Source organism: Astyanax mexicanus, chromosome 3 (genome assembly GCF_023375975.1).
Source record: "Astyanax mexicanus isolate ESR-SI-001 chromosome 3, AstMex3_surface, whole genome shotgun sequence".
NCBI lineage: Eukaryota > Metazoa > Chordata > Actinopteri > Characiformes > Acestrorhamphidae > Astyanax > Astyanax mexicanus.
The window spans coordinates 33,705,506-33,725,748 of record NC_064410.1 but is presented as its reverse complement, the minus strand read 5'-3'; the positions used below and the strand labels follow the sequence as shown (position 1 = coordinate 33,725,748).

At 36.4% G+C, this 20,243-nt stretch overlaps 1 protein-coding gene across 7 annotated transcripts in view; it reads right to left on the bottom strand.

Moving 5' to 3' along the window:
• rims2b (regulating synaptic membrane exocytosis 2b) overlaps window positions 1-20,243 on the bottom strand; it is a 208,186-nt gene that overhangs the window by 100,379 nt on the left and 87,564 nt on the right. For all 7 annotated transcript variants that reach the window (XM_049476387.1, XM_049476388.1, XM_049476390.1 and 4 more), the window contains 7 exons: window positions 12,182-12,246; window positions 7,564-7,683; window positions 6,662-6,761; window positions 4,928-5,051; window positions 4,714-4,760; window positions 3,876-3,985; window positions 2,772-2,819 (listed from right to left, as the gene is read on the bottom strand). In XM_049476387.1, coding sequence (XP_049332344.1) covers window positions 2,772-2,819; window positions 3,876-3,985; window positions 4,714-4,760; window positions 4,928-5,051; window positions 6,662-6,761; window positions 7,564-7,683; window positions 12,182-12,246 — 614 coding nt within the window. The remainder of the gene's footprint in view (window positions 1-2,771; window positions 2,820-3,875; window positions 3,986-4,713; window positions 4,761-4,927; window positions 5,052-6,661; window positions 6,762-7,563; window positions 7,684-12,181; window positions 12,247-20,243) is intronic.

Sequence of the window (20,243 nt, the reverse complement as noted above, 5' to 3'; positions counted from 1 at the left end):
AGTATTTGTGATCCAGAACTAATGACCCAACTTGAGCACCTGTCCTTTCTAAAGCTCACACAACTGATTGCATTGGTGTCTACAAACCTTTGGACACACAGTGTACAATTAAAGCCAAAACAAACCAAGTCCAAACCGAAGAAACAAATAAAAATGTGTTAAAATTGGAAAAAAAAACAAAACTCAAAAATAAAAAAAATAAAAAAAAAGAATTTGTGTTTTCTGTAAACAGTGATTAAAATAGCTTTAACTGTTTTTCATGGTCTTAACTTGGGATGTAAAAGAAGAAGAATAAAGAAAGAAAGTAACAATATCACACATGCTTTTCACTAACTCACTATCAGTAAAACTACATCCTTACACCTACCCCAAAGAGAGGAAAGGAAAGAATGGGCAAAAACCAGCAGACTGATGAGAGTGGTTAAGGGTTTGTGAGGCTCTAGCACTAGGAATCCCGAGAGCTGAGAGGAATTTGCCCGTCCTTTGGAAGAGAGAATCACGAGAGCTGAAGGAAACACTCTATAGCTCTATAGGGCACGCACTGCTCCAAAAATAGTCCAGGACTAATGCATGCAGCAAAGCAACAGAATGCATTCGATACAAAGTAGGGCAATCCAGGTTGCTTTAAACGCAAATACAGTCGAAGGGGAGAAGATTCAGTCCAAACAAATTGTACCATTTGCCTGCTGATTTATTCAATATATGCACTTAATGCAGAATAATCAGAGATCAACACTGCATTTTACACAGAGGTGGGTAGAGTAGCCTACGCTAGAACTCACTCAGTATTAGAAAAGCACTGGCAGGTTTTTTTATATCCTCTTATTTTTAACTCTATATTTGTTTTAGAATCTTTCATAATGCATGGAGCAACATAAATACTTCAGATCATACATTATTGCACTCCACGTTAAAGTAACACTATGTGCTGTAGCTTTTGAAACATCGGCTGCTCCACTTACTTGTAATAGAGAGAATATCATATTTGTGTAAAATCCTGTAATATAACTATATAGTGACAGAACTCGTGATTTTTTTTATTGTTAATTCTGTATCAGTTTGTAAAACGCCTTTAAAATGCTTGTAAGAAAATGTCTTCATTGCAGAGAAGTAGTTCAAGGGTTTCAAGTCAAATTTAAAAAATCTCCAGTAAATGCAAGAGGCAACTGAATATTTATCACAATGGTTCCTGTTTTAGCGATTTATACGCAAGACATCAACCGTGCACCACGCAAATTGATTTAGGGCTGGAAACGGCATGTAAATGGCATAAATGGCATGTACTAAAATAACGTAAAATAAACCAATCAGCGAGTCACTTGCCATTCCCTTTAAAAGCCAGGTGCACTCTGACTTTGGCGGATTTGTATTTTAAAATTCTGATTATTGTTGATGTAAAACGCACATTCGTGCGTGCGTGGGTGACTGTTTCCAATCAGTCAGGATTCTAATCAGTCAGTGGAGCACCTGTGTTTTACGCTGTCAAGATATCAATACGCCAGAAATTTACCTGAACACACCTCATTTCCAGACCCCAATGGCCATTGGTGCAGATACCATACCAGATATTCCGAAACTCCATCCCTATTTTAAGGGTGCAGGCGCAAGGTGTGAAACTAGAGTGTTCACGGGGTGTTAGATAGCAATGAGCCTTGTAATGTACCTTAGGCAGGGTGTAACATAGGGCCTAAACATGTCAGATTTTTTGGGGGATCTGTATGGTGTAAAATAAAACCCTTAGGTTTAAATTGTAGTAGTGCTAAATACAATTAAAGCTAAAACATAAATAGGAGATAAAAGTTAATGGCTAAAATTAAATGAGAAAAACTACCTTCCTTCCTTGACTAAAATCTTATCATTTTAAAGCACTCAAAGTGTACATGACACTTCATAAATGTAACCTACCCACCTCAGACTTCTGTCATTCATATTGTTTTGCATATTTTAACAGGTAGTGCATTTCTAGCATGGGGACAGGCTCTCTGACAGTCGAGGATTAAAAAGTGCATTTTAAGTTCTGCTGGTACAATTTGTTTTTTTTTTATCTATGGGCTCTGGAGCTACAGCCAGTTATTCGTTGGAAAATGCAATCTCACACTGAAAAATGGGACTGTTAACATACCATAATCTTCTCATTGCAACATGGAACATGAAATTTATCCGTGCGGACAAATGAAAACTGAACAGGGTTCATCTTCTTACGCTGAAAAGTGCTTTGTGCTACTAAAGTCCAGAGTTTAATCCAGACACAAAGATTATTATATACTGAGTTCCTATTTAAAAAGACAGAAAGTCCTTCTACTGAACTGACAAATCATGTTTCAGGTTGCATGGAAAAGAAACAAATAGTTCTGTCCCAGAAATAAATCTGTCAAAACATTTAAAGAGACTTCATTAACTAGATCACGCAGAATAACATCCCAATACCCAAAAACAGCGTCCGATAAAACAAATCACTGCGTGTCTCTTTAAACAATTTCATTCAGGTCAGTAAGTCATGCAGGCTCTTTCAGACTCTCAGCAAGATGAGGTTTAATATGTTAAAAAATTATAAGCATGAAAAAAGCTTGAATGCTCGTGAAACAGCAATATCAAAGTATCGCTTTAAAGGGAAAAAAAACTCAAAGGAGAATGATGATCAGAGATTTGAAATGCTGCCATTTTCCTGCTGTGCATTTTCCAAATATCATAGAGAGAGAGAGATAAAGGAGAGAGCGAGAGAGAGAGAGAGAGAGAGAGAGAGACAGAGTCAGTCAGACTGGTGCTGTTACCTGGACCCTAGGGACAAAAGGCGTGGGTCTTCTACTAAGGCATGGACTCTGGATAAGCAAAATTAACAAAGAAAAAAAAAATGCAATAAAACTAAACCAAAAGCCCACACAAGGCACATAAATCAAAACCACACAACTGAGAGGAGATTTAACCTCATGGGTGATCCTTCATTTTAATCATTTCAACACTTTTCAACCACTTCTACTAGAGAAATGTAAATTGTAAATGTCAAGCATTAAACAGTGAAAACTCATGAAATTGTTGCTGGACTAAAAGGAGTATATGAAATATGTGATTCTAGTGATGTTTAAACCTTCAATCAACTGTTCTAGTCAGACTCCACGCTCCTCACACCAAAGTTACATATATAACAATGCAGCTCCACTTAAGTTTATAATATAATCCCTATATGAAGTAATATCGTGTTATTAATATTCCATTCTAATTTAACCTTTATTAAATATCCACTTACCACACATCCCAATTTAAACTAGGAAAAATAATGGCACAATTTAATTGTTTACTTAAGACTAACCAAACATAGTTGTATTAATAATGTTGTGGTATTTCTAATAAACAACTGGCACACATGATTTACTGACACCATGCATTACTGATATTCTACTCATTATTAATATAATACACAGGTTTTTGTACTAAAAATTTAGAATGGAACATCCAACAATCAACAAGACGTTTGCAATCCAGCACTTTAAAACCTTTCTTTATCCTGTGAGAATCAACCAATCAGCAGCAACTTGAAGCCCAGGCTTTACCTACAGCATAACATGTCTCTGAACACTTTAAAAGATATCATACATTAATATTTCTGCTGTGTAACACATAGAATGGTCATTGACGTCTGAACAAGGTTTACACTAATCTTGCAAAAAGCTTTAAACATCTTTTAGACTAGACTACTTAGATAACAAGTTAACTTGTACACTATTTAAAAGTAACTTACTCCTAAGTGTTTAAACCATGTCCTAAAAAGCAACTCAAAGTACAGTGATACATTCTCTCTGGACAAATTCTTTAGAGGAACAGATGAGTTCAAACACTTGAAATGATCTGTAAAGCCCAAGAGCATGCTGGGAACTCACTGAGAGCTGTCCAGACAGATACTGCGGGGCGTCGCGGAGCATGCCGGGGCTCATGGGGGATGTGACTGAGATGGCTGGGCCCATCTTCTGGGATTCAAAGGAACTTGAACCTAGTAAACAGGAAGCATGATTTTAACACTAAACGGAACACAGTCGTTTACATATACACAACATGGTTACAAGCAACATACTATCAAAAACGAATGACAAATATACCTTAACGGGGCATAGAATACATCTATGGGCTAGGGCTGAATGATTAATAATAATGAAACAAACTAATGAAAAAAGTGAGTTTTGCATAATATGTCCCCTTTAAGACTTTTAGACTTGCCAAAAGCATATTGTTTCACTAAGTTACTCAAAACTGCAGATGATAAATGCTTTCCAGAATTAATTTGTCACCAAAACACTCAAAATCTCTAGTTCTGATAGCCAAGTCTATAGCTAAATCAAGCAAGTCTTAGGTAAATGTGATCTGAGGAATTAATATCTTTAGGAAGGAAAATAACTGGACAGGTGGGGAACCTGAACAGTAAGAGCGAAGAGGGCCCATTTTTTAATTTTTTATTTCGTGAGTTCTGCCTCTGTGTCGTGTCCATGAAACTATATTTAAAATAAGTCCAACAGGGCAAATAAGCTAATACACTGTCAACCTATCAATCAATCAATCAGTCAATCACATTTAATTCATTTGAACATGTTAATAGTATAACAGTAACCAACAGAGATCAGACAGTCATAGGCTTAGCATCTTCAGCATTCAATCATCAGTGAATTGGTTACAATTTATCATACACTGAATGACCCCCTATTACAATTAGATACAGACACTTACTTGATTCAAGCTGTCCATGTGTGCTCTCTGGTATTCTGGGAATATCACTGCAATACACAGGAAGAAAAACAAGTACTTAAACTACAGTAAAAAGAGTCAGCTGGAAAACAGATACAGCACAGAGCAATCTATTAATGCATTACTAGTATTATTATGGTACGACAATATTAAACTGTATTTTGAATTTAGCAGTAATGTCCCAGTCTAAGCTTACCCAATGGGCCGCGAGACCACTAGCTCGACCTGGGGCTCAGGCTTGGATTCCAGAATAATATTGTAAACTTCCTTGAAAGTGGCTCCCTGTAATACCCTGCCATTCCATTCCAACACCTGGTCACCTGGGCAAAGAGACAGACAGACACATCAACACATCAGAGGCATGAGTTGAGCGAATAAAATATTATTAATTCTTATTCATTTTGAGATATTACAGATATCAACAGAAATAACCAAACCATATTCATTATCTAAACAAATGTATTAAGTCTAAAGTAGAGAAGCAGATATTTAAGCAAATGTGAATATATCTGATCATTATGACATTATGCTCTGCAGTACTTTATCAATTCTCAAAAACACAATATTAATTTAATGTCATTTAATGTCAATGTTTAATGTCAATTATTGTCAGACATTTTGTGTTGTCTTCAAGTCGCACTGTTCTGATTACATAAATAAAAATATTTTACTCACATTTATATTCATATGCATGTGCTGTTTTTATACTGTGACAGTTTTCTTTAAATTTAAGGGGAAAAAAATCTCATATTTTGTATCATAAAACAAAAAATTGTATTGTGATAAGTATCGCATTGCATTGTATCATATAATATAATATGATATGATATCCTATCGTAAGCCCTATTCAGAAGTACAGGGCCAATGGGAATCTTCAACAGCTGCTTTGAAAGAATGCATTTGTTGGTGGAGCATTAACATAAAAAAGAATAAAATAGAAAATGTAGGCAATGTAAACTGTTAGTATACTAACGCATCTCAAAAAACAGAATATTATTGAAAAGTTACTTTATTTCAGGATTTCAATTCAAAATGATGATGATTATGGCTTAAAGCCAATGAAAACCCAAAAACCAGTGCCTCAGTCTCAGAATCAGACCAATTGACAATTCTGTCAGTGTGGGCAGTGTCCCAAGTCCTGCTGTAAAATGAAATCTGCATCTCCATGAAAGTTGTCAGCAGAGAGAAGAATGAAGTGCTGTAAGATTTTGTGGGAAAACAAAACCTCACTGACTTTAGACTTGATATAAAACACAGTGGATCAACACCAGCAGATGACATGTCTCTCCAAACCATCACTGATCAGTAAATTTAGCATTTCATTTGGAAATCAGGGGATCAGAGTCTGGAGGAAAAGTGGAGAGACACACAGTCCAAACTGCTTGAGGTCTAGTGTGAAGTTTCCAGCAGTCAGTGATGGTTTGGAGAGACATGTCATCTGCTGGTGTTGATCCACTGTGTTTTATCAAGTCTAAAGTCAGTGCCGTGTTTTCCCTGAAAATCTTACAGCACTTCATGCTTCCCCCTGACAACTTTTATGGAGATGCGGATTTCATTTTCCAGCAGGACTTGGCACACTGCCCACACTGCCAAAAGTATCAATTGGTCTTATAATATAATATTCGCTAATGTTTTTTTTGAGACACTGATTTTTGGGTTTTCATTGGCTGTATGCTAATCAAACTCAACAATAAAAAAAAACACTTTAAATAGATCACTGTGTTTAATACCCCTATATATAATATATGAGTTTCACATTTTGAACTGAATTACTAAAATAAAGTAACTTTTCAATGATATTCTATTTTTTTGAAATACACTAGTAGAATAATGCCAGGTAACAGCTTACTCAAGCCTTTAAGATGAGTGTATGTTTAGGAACAGTCTGTGAACAGTGTGTGTGTGTGTGTGTGTGTGTGTGTGTGTGTACCTGGTCGAAGATGGCCAACAGTATCTGCTAAACTTCCTCTCTTCACTTTGGTGATGAAAGCACAAAGTCTACCAGATTCTGTCATCTTCCCACCGACCACCTGCATCAAACACACACCGAGGTCAGAAACCACAGCCGGAGGAGCAGGAGTTCATATTCATAAAGATTTGAGAGTTCAGAAATCAATATTTGGTGGAATAAACCTGTTTTTTATGCATCTTGTCATGTTTTCCTCCACCAGTCTTACACACTGCTTTATGCAAAAAATTCAAGCAGTTCAGTTTGGTTTGATGGCTTGTGATCATCCATCTTCCTCTTGATTAAATTCCAGAGCTTTTCAATTTGGTAAAATCAAAGGAACTCATCATTTTAAGTGGTCTCTTATTTTTTTTCAGAAATGTATGCTGATATTTTCTTTTATGAATTATTCAGTATCTACTACGAATTATTCAATGAACTAATATGAAAGACTACTATAAATAATTTTTGGACTACTACAAATTATTTATTTAAATACTATATTAACTATATATAATACCATTAATTATATATCTACTATATAATAATTTAGGAACTATTAGAAATCATTCAGTATCTACTGTAAATTACTATAAAAAGGAATACTATAGTAAAAATGTAAAAAAGTTTCGCCAAAATTAGAGCAAGTAATATAAGTGTATATATGCAGAGTTAAGTGTCTAATCACTGAATAATGAGCCTGCAGTTTAAGTGCTAAAGAATAAATACATGCTCTTCCACAAATAAGGGCTCAACATTAGCGGTAAGAGAATCTGTATAAATGCTTCAGATGTGTTCATTATTATTATTATTAGAGCTGTGGCTCATTGCGGTCCAGCGTGTGTGTGTGTGTGTGTGTGTGTGTGCTCTGTGTTCAGCATTACCTTCAGGCCCAGCAGAGCGCCGGTGTCTCTGGGCACTGTGCCATCCTTCATACGCTTGTTGAGCAAAATCCGCCCAATTAGGCGATCCCCATCTTTGGACGGTTGCCATGTCACCGGATGCTGTGAGGTCAAAGTGACAATACACCTTTTGTTTTAAAACAAGTGTCTACATCCCTGAAAAAACACACCCACTAACACAGAGAGAGAGAGGCACACACACACAGATAAACACACACACACACACACAGACTTGGAAAGGAAGGAAGAGGAGAAGCAGCTAACGTCCTCCCCCCAGGGGATGATTTGCTGTGAAAACACATGCTGGGCCAACACTGGTCTAAGCGGTGGGACAGGTGTGTGTGATGGTGTTTACCGGGTCTAATAGAAGGGGAGCTTTGTAAAATCCTGCAGGTGATACTCTCACACTACGCAGGCAGGGCAGCTCAGCTAATCCAGCCTGTAAAATGTAGAGCAGGGGATACATAAAGCCTGCTGTTTTTGGGGGCGAGGCAGAAACGCAAAGTTTTGGGGGACTAAATAAGACAAGATTTAAAATATATTGTATTCACCTTTCAATTTTATATAGAATATAATAATTGTATAAATATGGTCCATTTTCGCTGTTGTTATTGGTTTGACATTTTTATTTATCACATTCTGACATTTATGACATTCTGTTTTTTTTATATTAATTTACCATTTTAACAATACAAGGTTTAGCATGACAGAAGGCCTAGATTATTTTAGGACTAGAAATAATGGCAATATATTAGCATAACAAACCAATTCCACCATTTAGAGTGTCTTCAACTATTTTAAAATTATAAAATTCTAATAATCTAAATTATTTAAAAAAAAATTGAATTTGGAAAGGGAATACATACAAGTGTAAATATACTAAATAAATACAATATAAATTAAATAAAAGTGCAGATTTAACTATTTCAAGTTAATTCTATTATTAAGTTAATTATTAATGAACTTAATAAATTAATTAGTTAATAATTAATTATTAAGTTAATTCATACAATATATCATATACAGCTCTGGAAAGAAGTTTCTTTAATTTTATCAAATTGAAAACCTCTGGAATATAATCAAAAGGAAGATGGATGATCACAAGCCATCAGGAGTGCACCAGTGGCATAAAGTTATCCAAAAGCAGTGTGTAAGATAGGGTGGAGGAGTACATGCCAAGATGAAAACTGTTATAAAACAGAGTAATTCCACCAAATATTGATTTTTGAGTTTAAAACTTTATGAATATGAACTTGTTTTCTTTGCATTATTTAAGGTCTGAAAGCTCTGCATATTTTTTTGTTATTTCAGCCATTTCTCATTTTCTGCAAATAAATGACAATATTTTTATTTGGTATTTCGGAGAAATGTTGTCCGTAGTTTACAGAATAAAACATCAATGTTCATTTTATTCAAACATATACCTATAAATAGCAAAATCAGAGAAACTGATTCAGAAACTGAAGTGGTCTCATTTTTTTTCAGAGCTGTAGTAGTCTTAATTAAAAGCCAATCAGAAAAGACATTGTTTAGTGTTTTAAGTTCCTGTCTATATGTTTACACTGTAGCTACGAGGCTAATGTAGCTAACAAGTAAAGCTTACATCTTATCATTTAGCATGATGCTAACTGCAAGCTTAAATTACAACACATTTACCTCAGGCAGTGTGAAACTGTTCAATAATCTCTAGCTAATTGACTTGTATGTGTTGTTTCTGACACTTTCTGACTCACTGTTCTGATCTTTAAATAGCTAAAGCATTAACTGGGCTTTGTTTACAGCTGTTATAGCTAGCTACATAATATACCTAAGGTTTATGTTTATGTCATAGAGTGTTATTAACATAAGCATAAGCAAGTCTATAAGAGATTAACAACAGTATGAACAACTCCACACAGTAGCATACTGTTAATTTGTCTTATTAATTATGTGTTAGCAACATTAGCCTTGTAGCTTTAGCATTACCCCAGCTCTAGTGTTTTCCCAGCATAAAAAACTAGGGTCCGAGTGTGTTCACGGCAAAAGAGAGCAAAAGTGGTCAGACAGCCATGCAGAGGGGTGTGTTCACTACATTGAAAAGGTGAAAACAACGCAACAAAACAGAGAGAAGAAGAAAACGAGCGAGACAGAGAGAAAGAGCAGCCCGAAACAGCGTGAAAAGGGAAAAAGAAAAACAATCGCTCATGTGTGAGGTCAATCACGCTAGCCTATCCTCGTGTTGGAGGCCGAGAATGACCGACTGAGTGAAAAATAAAAAAAGTCTGAGGGGAGGAGTGTGGGGAGGTCAGGTGGAAGAGTGAGCCGTAATCTGACCTGCAGCAGGAGGCCCAGGCCACCAGGGCTAAACAACAAGCATGCAGCAAACAACTGAAGGAGTAGCAAGACGTCTTTCAGGAGCTCGTCTCGTCTCGGTAGTGAGAATTTGCAGACAGAAAACAGCAAACAGCAAAAAGCAAGCAGGAGGATTCCCCTCTGGAGCTCCAGAACTGCCGTGTGACTCTCTGTAGTCGAGACGTTTAGCGGATTGTTCGGAGATACAGAGGAACAGCAGTGGGGCAGCAGTGGGCAGAACAGCTGCACAGCAAAAATGGATTCTTGGCAAGTGAAGTCTTCTTATATCTAGTTAATATCCAGTACTGTTTAAAGATTCAGAATCACGGGTTTCAGACGCTTTGGTGCAGACGCTGCATAAAACAGCTGTAATGTTTTGCAAGTATCTAATTAGTAGGAAACTGTCAGTAAAACTGTCGAAATATTAAGCGCAGATGACCTCAGAATGATGAGCTGTACATGATTTAAACATGATTTATACACAGACTGAAGTTCTAAAAATATTAATATCCAAAAATTTAGTTTTAATACCATTAATATCCAGATTGAGAATAATATCCAGATTAAGGATCTAATAACATTCATATCCAGATTAGGAATCTAAAAGCATTAAGTTTCAAGAGCATTCGTTTATAGAATAAGTTTCTAATATCATTAATATCTAGAATAAAGTTCACCTAACATAAAAATCCAGTATGAACTAATAATAATATTTATATCCATAAATATTAAACATCGGATGAATCATCAAAATAAAAATCGAATAATATTAACGACTGGAACATTCTAGTTTTGGAAATATATATACATGACGGATAATATGGTAAATACATACATATAATATAAGTATTATTTAGTAACTTATTTTGCATGTATATGTACAGTATAACTTCGCTGTCCAATGAAAAACAAGTATCTCCAAAACAGCTACTTTACAACTTTCAATGGAAGTCAATGTAAAAATAATTTATTTCAGGTCATTTCTATTGATCTGTTCATCAATAAATTTTGCCACAGTGTGAGGGGCAGTTTGTCTGTTCATATTATGTAGTAAACTAAAAATCGAGATGGACACCGACAATACGCCATTTTAAATGTAGTTCTGTGCATTGAGCATAATCTCAAAGATCACAAAATCTTATGCAATTAATAATTTTGCAATTAACAAGTAGTAATTGCATTTAGCAAATACAAACATTAGAAGGATACTGTGTCTAAATATGTGTCAAATGATTTTTTTTCAAATGATTTGATTGTTGTAAGAAAAATATTATAAAGATTTAATTAGCTTTTTCCAGACTATTTCCTACATTTAAGGTATTTGAAGTAGTGCTAGCTCAGGTATGAAATCAATGAGTTATTGATTACAGGGTTGTGGGTTTGATAGCTTCACTGCTATTATATTTAACCCCCCCTTGGCTCCACTAGGGGATGCAGTGATATGAATATATAAATATAATTGTCGTCTCTTATTGTATTGAGTGAGAAAACTAAGATATTTTTTTTTCTGACTTACAGCTACTGGTATTACAGCTTCATTATAAATGTTCTTCAGTTTATCAGTCAGATCAGAGGCCTGTACAGCTCTGTTCATCATTCTGGACTCATCAGACTTCATACTGATAACTGTTGAATTTGTGCAGGACGATTACACTCAATTCATTATATATATATATATATATATATATATATATATATATATATATATATATATATATATATATATATATATATATATATATCTTTTTTTTTATTACTGAAAACACAGATTTCATATTTCTGAAGATGAGAGTACTGAGGAGACTGAAGATGATTCCACTTGCCAGGTTATGTTTTGCAGTGCTGGAAGTGAAAGAGGAGCAGGCTGCAGATACAGTGCCGGTACCTTCTCGCTATGGCCATGCTCCTCGTTTAGCGTGGTGCTACTGCACGTGTCAACGCCCGAGTCTTTGACCTGAGGTTCACACCACTCCTCCGCCTCCTCTTCATAGGAGCGCTCTCCGAATCGCACCATTCTGCTCTTTTGTTTCTCAGACAGCGCGTACGTGGGATCCAAAAAATATGTCTGCTCGTTTGTTTTTCTTTTTCCCCATTGACTGACGCCTACAGTTTAAGGATACGTTTAAACAAACAAATAAACAAACAAACAAACAAACAAAAAACAGCAGGAAAGGGGAAAGATAGAGAAAAGCAAAAACAAAAACATGCAAAGGTGAATTAAATTAGGGATCATGGGATGGCAGAAGACACAGAGGTGCGGACGCCTCACCATAGACATAGGGGAGGCCTCACTATGCCAAGACGCATGGTCCCACCAGTGACCATCCATATCTCCTGTGGGCAGAACACATATAAGCAGGACAGCAGAGAACAAGCAAGACATCTGAGTCACTGTCTCAAATACACTGAAATGATAAAGCTTTTTATTTTTTTTACCCAAATTTCTCCCCATCCTAAGAAAATGAGAACAATACTCTCAATTGCAATGCTCCCGACTCTAGGAGGCTGAGCATCAATCAGCACATGCCTCCTCAGTCGTCTCTTTTTAACCTGCCACCAATGCAGCAATACTAGGTATCCAGCATGCTCAGAGGTTCCCTGCATTCCCATACATCAGCCAACAGACACCTAAGTTGACCAGCATCACAAAAGGAGTGGTTAGAAAATAGAGGAGTGTATACCCCCCCCAAAGAGAGCATGGACAATTGCACTCTCTCAGACTCCGGCTGCTGTTGATGGCAAAGCAGCATAACTCAAGATATAAATAAACCTAGTGACCTTCGCTCCACAGTGTAAGTGTCTCAGGGCATTTTCACACCTGTCCCAAAAAAATGAATCCGCACCCGGTAGTGATTCTGAACTTTTTCTGAACTGTAGATCACTTGCACAGTCATAAACGTCACTTTTCTGTATGTAGTTTCATAAATGCATCGACTGGCGGCTGCTGTTTAGTATTTTTACTGGATTAAAATAAAAGTGCATGAGAAAATGATCATCCATGCAGAGCAGCGAAAGGGTTTATGCCATCAGTAAAGACACTGACACTGAGTACTCTCGCTCCAGTCCTATTAAAATGTGTATTTATTAGGTATTAAGTATTGTAAACTAGGGCTGCAATGATTAGTCAATATAATTGAAAATGACGATTATTTAAATTTGTTGATTACAAGTTTCATTGTCGACTAATCGTTAATTTGTAACAGTACCACATTACACAAAGTGCCTGGAACAAAGGCGCAATGGAAGATGGGTAAATGGTTCACTCACACAGTTTACACTTAACTTAGTCTGTGCCTCAAAGTTCAAAAGTGCCCAAACACAACAGTTCATATATTTACTCAGAACTTTCCATGTTTAAACAACATCTAAACAAAAAATACCTTTTAAATCTTATGGTTAGCTGTTTCTTTTGTTTTTAAAGATGGAGGACATGGCAGAAATAATCGATGACTAATCGACTCATCAGAAAAATAATCATCAGATTAGTCGACTACCAAAATAATCATTGGTTGCAGCCCTAGTGTTAACTAATAGAAAGGTAACAAATTGAACCAATCACAAGAGCTCCCACATGAACCCGGGATCAGACACCTTCAACAACTCCACAACCAAGTCTGCTTGAAATGAACCCCAGACCATCGTTTTCCAAAAAATGAAAGCAGCTTTGACCAAACGTACCGGACCAGCAGAGAAAGCGCACCCAGGTGTGGAAAATAAGGCTAATGTAAAAAAACGACCTTAGTCTGCTGAGCCACTTGGAGCCCAGAATATTTGCCATTAAATTTCAATCATGTTGCACATGTAGGTAAATGTCTATAATGTGTTGATTCAGGTTAAATGCATTACAAAAAGAATGACAATATAAAAAAGACACAGCTGTAAAGAAATTGGACGCATTTTTGATGTATCCCTCAAAAACACACAGGCAAAACCCAGGAATACACATGAAAAAATAGCCCTAAATATTAGAACTGACAAAATTCAATACCCATATTACAATTATCCATCAAAATTCTGTGCAGCCCTATCACATAAGGCATTAGCCATTTACTATACATATCTCCAACACCTTCCAAAATACATGCATTCTGCCTATACAATAGCTCTCACTGATATTTCAAACAGATCTATACACAAAGTACACTCACCAAACACTAATAAGACCATGTGCATCCCTTCATGACCACTGATTACACATCTTCTACACTGAAGACTAATTCCAGCGTGCTGATGCACCATGTCTGGCTTTACAAACTGGTTTCATGTTCGTGATAAAGACATCAATGTTCTTCAGTAGTTTTCCCCAGTCGTGTGGTAAAATGCAAGAACACAAGATTCACAGCAACAGCTCATGAGAGCTCTTGATGAACCTGCAAGAACTGAGCGACACACATCAGTGTCAACATGGACCAGAATCTTGTGGAAGCCATACTATAATACTATAACTGAGGTTGTTTTGAAAGCGGAGGGAGATCCTATCCAGTATTAGTTTCTCATAAGTGCTCAGTCAGTTAGCATTATGTTCAAACAATGAAAAATACATTCTCAATTCATTCTGTTCTCTGCAAAATCAATTAGTAAAAAAAGGCTGTATACGCCCTGTGAAAGTTTTCTTTCTCTAGAAGGCACATTGTGATAATTTAACAATGTAATGTTGATTATAATCAAAGATAAAGACTGTTTTATCATTCATGAAACTAGGCTCCTGAAATAACCTATTAGAGTAAAGACAATTTTACCCCAAATGCAGACAAAAATGTTTCCATATTCTATCAGCAACACAATCAAAACTAAATGTGACATTTTTTCTATGAACTTTATCAACCTCAATAAAAAGTATAGGAATCACTTCATTTGGATGGTCCATTATAGATACCTTATAGATGCTCAACAAACATTAAACTGCATGTCTACTACGGGAAAAGTAAATGATTCTCTATTGTTTCTTTTAATTTCAAAAATTTCTCCCATTTCACTCCCCAATTTACCTTCTTAATTCATACTGTTCCCTGCAAAAACAATTGGTTACAAAAAAAGGCTTTAAACGCCCTGTGAGAGTTTTCTTTCTCTAGAAGGCACATTGTGATAATTTAACAATGTAATGTTAATTATAATCAAAGATGAAGACTGTTTTATCATATATGAAGCATGAAAGTTATTTTGGCACTGGTGGACCCTTATGTGGTGTACTAAGATCTCTTTTTACGTTTTTATTTTTAGACCTGCCTTACACAACTCAAGGTTTAACATCCAAACAAATGAATCTACTACTTCACGAATCATTTTGAGACAGTCTGCAACCCGAAAATAACATCTTCATCGGCTTCAATCTGCGATTACTTCATTGTGTACCAGTAGCATCCTGAAATGATCAATTACTTAACATATTTCAATTATACTTGATGTGAGCTGAGGAAATCGCAGACATCAGAGCAGGCAATGAAGGTTTCATTTGAGGGCCATGTGTTTTAGTCTGGCTCTGTTAAGGATGCAATGCAGTCGTTATGTGGAAATAACTGTGTCTGATGAAGTTAGTCTGGTGTCTCGAGTCTAGACAGGAGTGACGTGTTTCAGAGCAACTGCTTGGCATAATTTCAGTCCTAAGAGAAATTAGCTTTAAACTTATTACCTTATCTAACGTAATCAACTTGTAAAAAAAAAATGATGGTCCAGTGAAGCACTGCCGGTTGACAGTGCTTTTGGACTATCCCTGCCTGCATCTTTTTTGTTTTAGTTTCAGGTGTTTCTGGTCTATGGTGTAAAAGAAATGGTGTAAAAGCAGCTGTCTGCTTCCATGTCCTCATATCAAATATTTGTGTAGTGTAGTTATTTTGTGTCTTTTAATGAGCTTTGAATTTTTGCATCCAGCCTCCAAATTCTTTACACCAGCCATGTCCATCCATTGCATTTGCACCACTGACTCCATATAACTACAAAATGCCTACCTACAATACAATATGCACAAGCACAGGTATAATAATTACAACACAGTAATGAAAAACAGTAAAAACAAGTGTGAAACAGTGTATAGTATAGTGTGTGTCCCTTACGCCTTCTCTGCCAATCATTAAAACTAGGTTCCTAAAATAACCTAATAGAGTAAAGACTATTGTATACCAACTGCAGAAAATAAAAATAAAACTGGGCAAAAATGTTTCCATATTTTATCAGCAACACAATAAACACTAAATGTGACATGTTTTCTATGAACTTTATCAACCTCAATAAAAAGTATAGGAATCACTTTATTTGGATGGTCCATTATAGATACCTTATTGATGCTCTGAAGGCCAACATACACTATTGGAAGGGAGTTTTCTGTCCCACCAATCAATCAAAATGGGCTGACATCTTCCCATCAACCAAGCCAAAAACTCATTAGGGATGGACAGTAAAAATCCTCATTTAAAAAAAGATGAAACTATTAAGGCATAGTCAAACCAGTCAACATGGTCTTGGCGCTACAGGACCATATAAGGTCTTTAAAAAACAATTATCATCACTTAAATGACACGATTAGGCCCAAAAATGGAAAAGATTATATGACAAATATAAGTGGAGTTTTGATGTCCCACCTACATGCCATCTCACCAAGAATGCCCAACCCATTTTTACAAGTATAAAAATGGTATGTACGGAATGTGTTTCTCGGAAGACTTCTGGTTTTTGATCTACTTTGCAAGATTAAAACTACCTGATAAATAAACCTTCCCCTTTCTTTAAACAGATTGATTCTCGTCTTGTCGTTTAGTCTTTGTTTGTTTTTTTACAAGTTGTATGCTTAGAGAACTTAGAGAACTCAACATGCTGTAGACACTCACATGGAGGTGTCGGAAGGGATGGCCATCCTACCCACCAAGGAAGAGTGAGGCCAAACCACTTTAATGGTTTATTTAATGGTTTTATTATTACCTGATGTGCTAGCCAAGTGGATCCACAGGCTGTTTATTTCTGCTAATATGTAGAGTCAGTTTCACCAAATTATTCAAGAAATGTAACTTTTACACACAACTCTGATGTTTATTAACTTCATTTACGCTGTGTTTTTGTTACACACATGGTGAAGTCATTATATTTATTAAAAGTTCTAGTTGGCAGGAAAACTGAAATTTAAAAAGTGTAAAATAATAAAAGCTATATTTAACGACCTATAGTGCACTGGTCAATTGTGTACTGCGCAGCTGAATTTGTCTGTGTGTCTTTGGTATCATGAGGGCACAAAAAATAAGCCTTACGCAGCTCAAAATGCACAAAAGGCATGTTCTAATTCTCTAAATTAATCATGGGTGTGTTTTGGGCGTGACGTGAAATAAACCAAACAGAATGTCACTTGCCATTACCTTTAAGAGGCAGGTATGAAAAACAGGCCTTTTATGAGCAGCACCACTGAGATGCCAATTATTGTGGTGACAACAGTGGCATAGAAAAAACTCCCTACATTATACCTAAATAAGTGTTGACAAATCAACTTATTGAAAAAAGAATTGTCGTCGATTAGTTTACCACCTAAACAATCATAAGTTGCAGCCCTAGTTTACTGTATGTATTGTAAGTCTTACAGTAAACACGATGAGGCAGAGTTTGTTACAGACACACCCAAGCTCTCAATTCTCCCCTATAAAGAGCTCATCAGTTCACTGTGATTTGGGGGTTTATTGGTAAAGTAACTTCAACTTGTATTTAACTTGGATTTAAGTAAACAAATGATGTGGGGATGCTGCAGTTGGTCAGGTCTGGGTTCAGCAACAGTATGTGCTGAAAGAATGAGGTCAGCTGACTACCTGAATATACTGAATATAGACCAGGTTATTCCATCAATGTATTTTTTCTTCCCTGATGACACGGCCATATTCCAAGATGATAATGCCAGGATTCATGGGGCTGGAATTGTGAAAGAGTGATTCAGGGAGCATGAGATCAGACCTTATCCTCATTGAGAATCTTTGGGATGTGCTGGAGAAGACTTTGTGCAGCGGTCAGACTCATACCATCAGCCATACCATCATCAATGCTGCAAGATCTTGGTGAAAAATTGATGCAACACTGGATTGAAATAAATCTTGTGACATTGCAGAAGTTTATTGAAACAATGCCACGGTGAATGCGTGCTGTGATCAAAGCTAACTACATATTATTTACATTTTTTTATATAGCGCTTTTCACAACAAAAGTTGTCACAGCAGCAAAACAGCTTTACAGAGAAAAAGAGGTCCACGCCTCTTATGAGCAGTGGCAAGGAAAAGAGAGAAGGAAACCTTGGAAGAAACCAAGACAAAGTCAGAGGAACCCATCCTACTCGGGTTGACCCGCTCAGTACAACCTAATAACAAACAACAAACAAATATTAGGGTGTGACCTTTTTTTGGTGGCGACTTTTCTTGGCCAGGCAGTGTATAAAACACTATCATAATTTGAGCAGAATGCTTTATTTGTGTTACAAAATAATACGTAACATTTCAAGAACTGAGGAGCAAAAGGTTAAAAAAGAAAGTATTCTGTCTTAAATTATTCATGATCAACTGCGCTCATGATAAATAATGTCAAATAAATTCACTGCCACAAGCTAATAATATGAGCTTCAGCATATCACATGGCTGTTCAACAATATGGCTGATCAAGCAACATGAGGTTAGCTAGTCTAAGTGTTATAAACTTCAGGGGGGGTTCATGCGTGTATTGCAATCTGTGTCCGATCTATCAGCATCAATCAGGTAACAGCATGCTCTGCACTCTTTGACTGGATTTGGTCACATGGGTTGGCAGGCTGGAGGAATTTGGGTTCAGCTATATTGGATAGTCGCTGACACACTTTCTTATGGGTACCACTTTCTTATGAGTCCAAGCACAGGCCAGCAGAGAGGCCTGCTTAGCACTGAGACACCAGGTCCCCTTTGGGTGGTAAATAAAGTCAGATCACTAAGAAAGTTACAAAGTTTTTTTTTATGTCTTCATAACGCAGCGTTTGAGCTGTAAACAGGGTTTCAGGGATGGGTTTGGTGAAAAATGGTTCAGTTATAAAAAGCTAGCTCTTTCTCCATTCAGAGATGAGTATATCGGACTGTAGTCTGCATGTTTCCCGTGTTAAAACAAGCTACATAGGTGAACCACACAGGGTTCCTCAGTGTAGCGCTGTCAGACAGCATTTACTAGTGCTGCTAGTAAAGTGCTGCTAACCAGGGCTAGCACTGCTGCTAATCGCTGCTGCTAACCTTGGCTAGCGCTGCTGTTAACCATGCTAAAATACTAAAAATCTAAGCTTACTGTAAATAAACAAAAGCATTTTACTCACCCAAAATAAACAGTTTAAGAGAAATATCTGTGTAGATCAGCATCCAGCGCCTGTGTAACTTTTTTTTTTTTTAAGAATTACAGTCACACACCCCCATCATAGAGACCTGCTTTAATTAGAAGGGAAACATGGCCACACCTTGTTTCTTGCTACTGTTGCTTAAAATACACTGTATAATTTGGTGCGCCTTATGTATAAAAATAGACCAGAAAATAGACTTTCTTTGATCTTGTGCATCTTAAACCTCAGAATTGAAACTAATAATATTATATGTACTGCATTTTGCTTTTGCATTTTGCTTATATCATCCATCTTACATAACATCCATCATGTTATTAAACGGTGCTATAGAATAGATATAGCAATCTGGGAGCTGTTTTTTTCTTTCTGGGCCCAACACCGCCCTACATGTTCTTTTATTGCTAGGTCCAAATCTTATCAAAATGTTTCCCAGGCATTTTTTCCAGATAGTGTACTCATCAGCATTTGGCGTGATGTTTTGTGACTTAGTTTAAAAGGCAATAATCTCTAAACTTGAAATGTCTTATTTTATTCACCATTCACGACCACTGTAAGTTTCTCTAGAGCAAGTATTTTACACTTAACCCCCTCTAAATGTCAATCAACCACAAGATTATGCAGAAATGTGGAAAAATCTCTGAAATTCCTCTTTATGGCATGACCAATAAAGTGCTGACATATAAAGTGTACTGCTATCTACCTTCCGCCTACATTTATGAGATGAGTCTGTATTGTCTTAAGTGACTGTTAAGGGCATTGTTCACTGTGTGGCTGCTGATGCAGTAGAGATAATCCTAAACAAAGGACAATGAAGTCCTCATATTTAACATTTTACCCCATCATGGCAAGCTGTACCATTTGCGTTTACTAAAATTTTTATTTACAGTGACATTTGACCACAACAAGGTTGACAGCTTAGATTTTACCTCAGCTAAATATAAGGACAACATGAGAAATATTAAGTTTAATTATTAAATATAATATATTAACTATTATTAATGCACATGAACATGCAGGACGT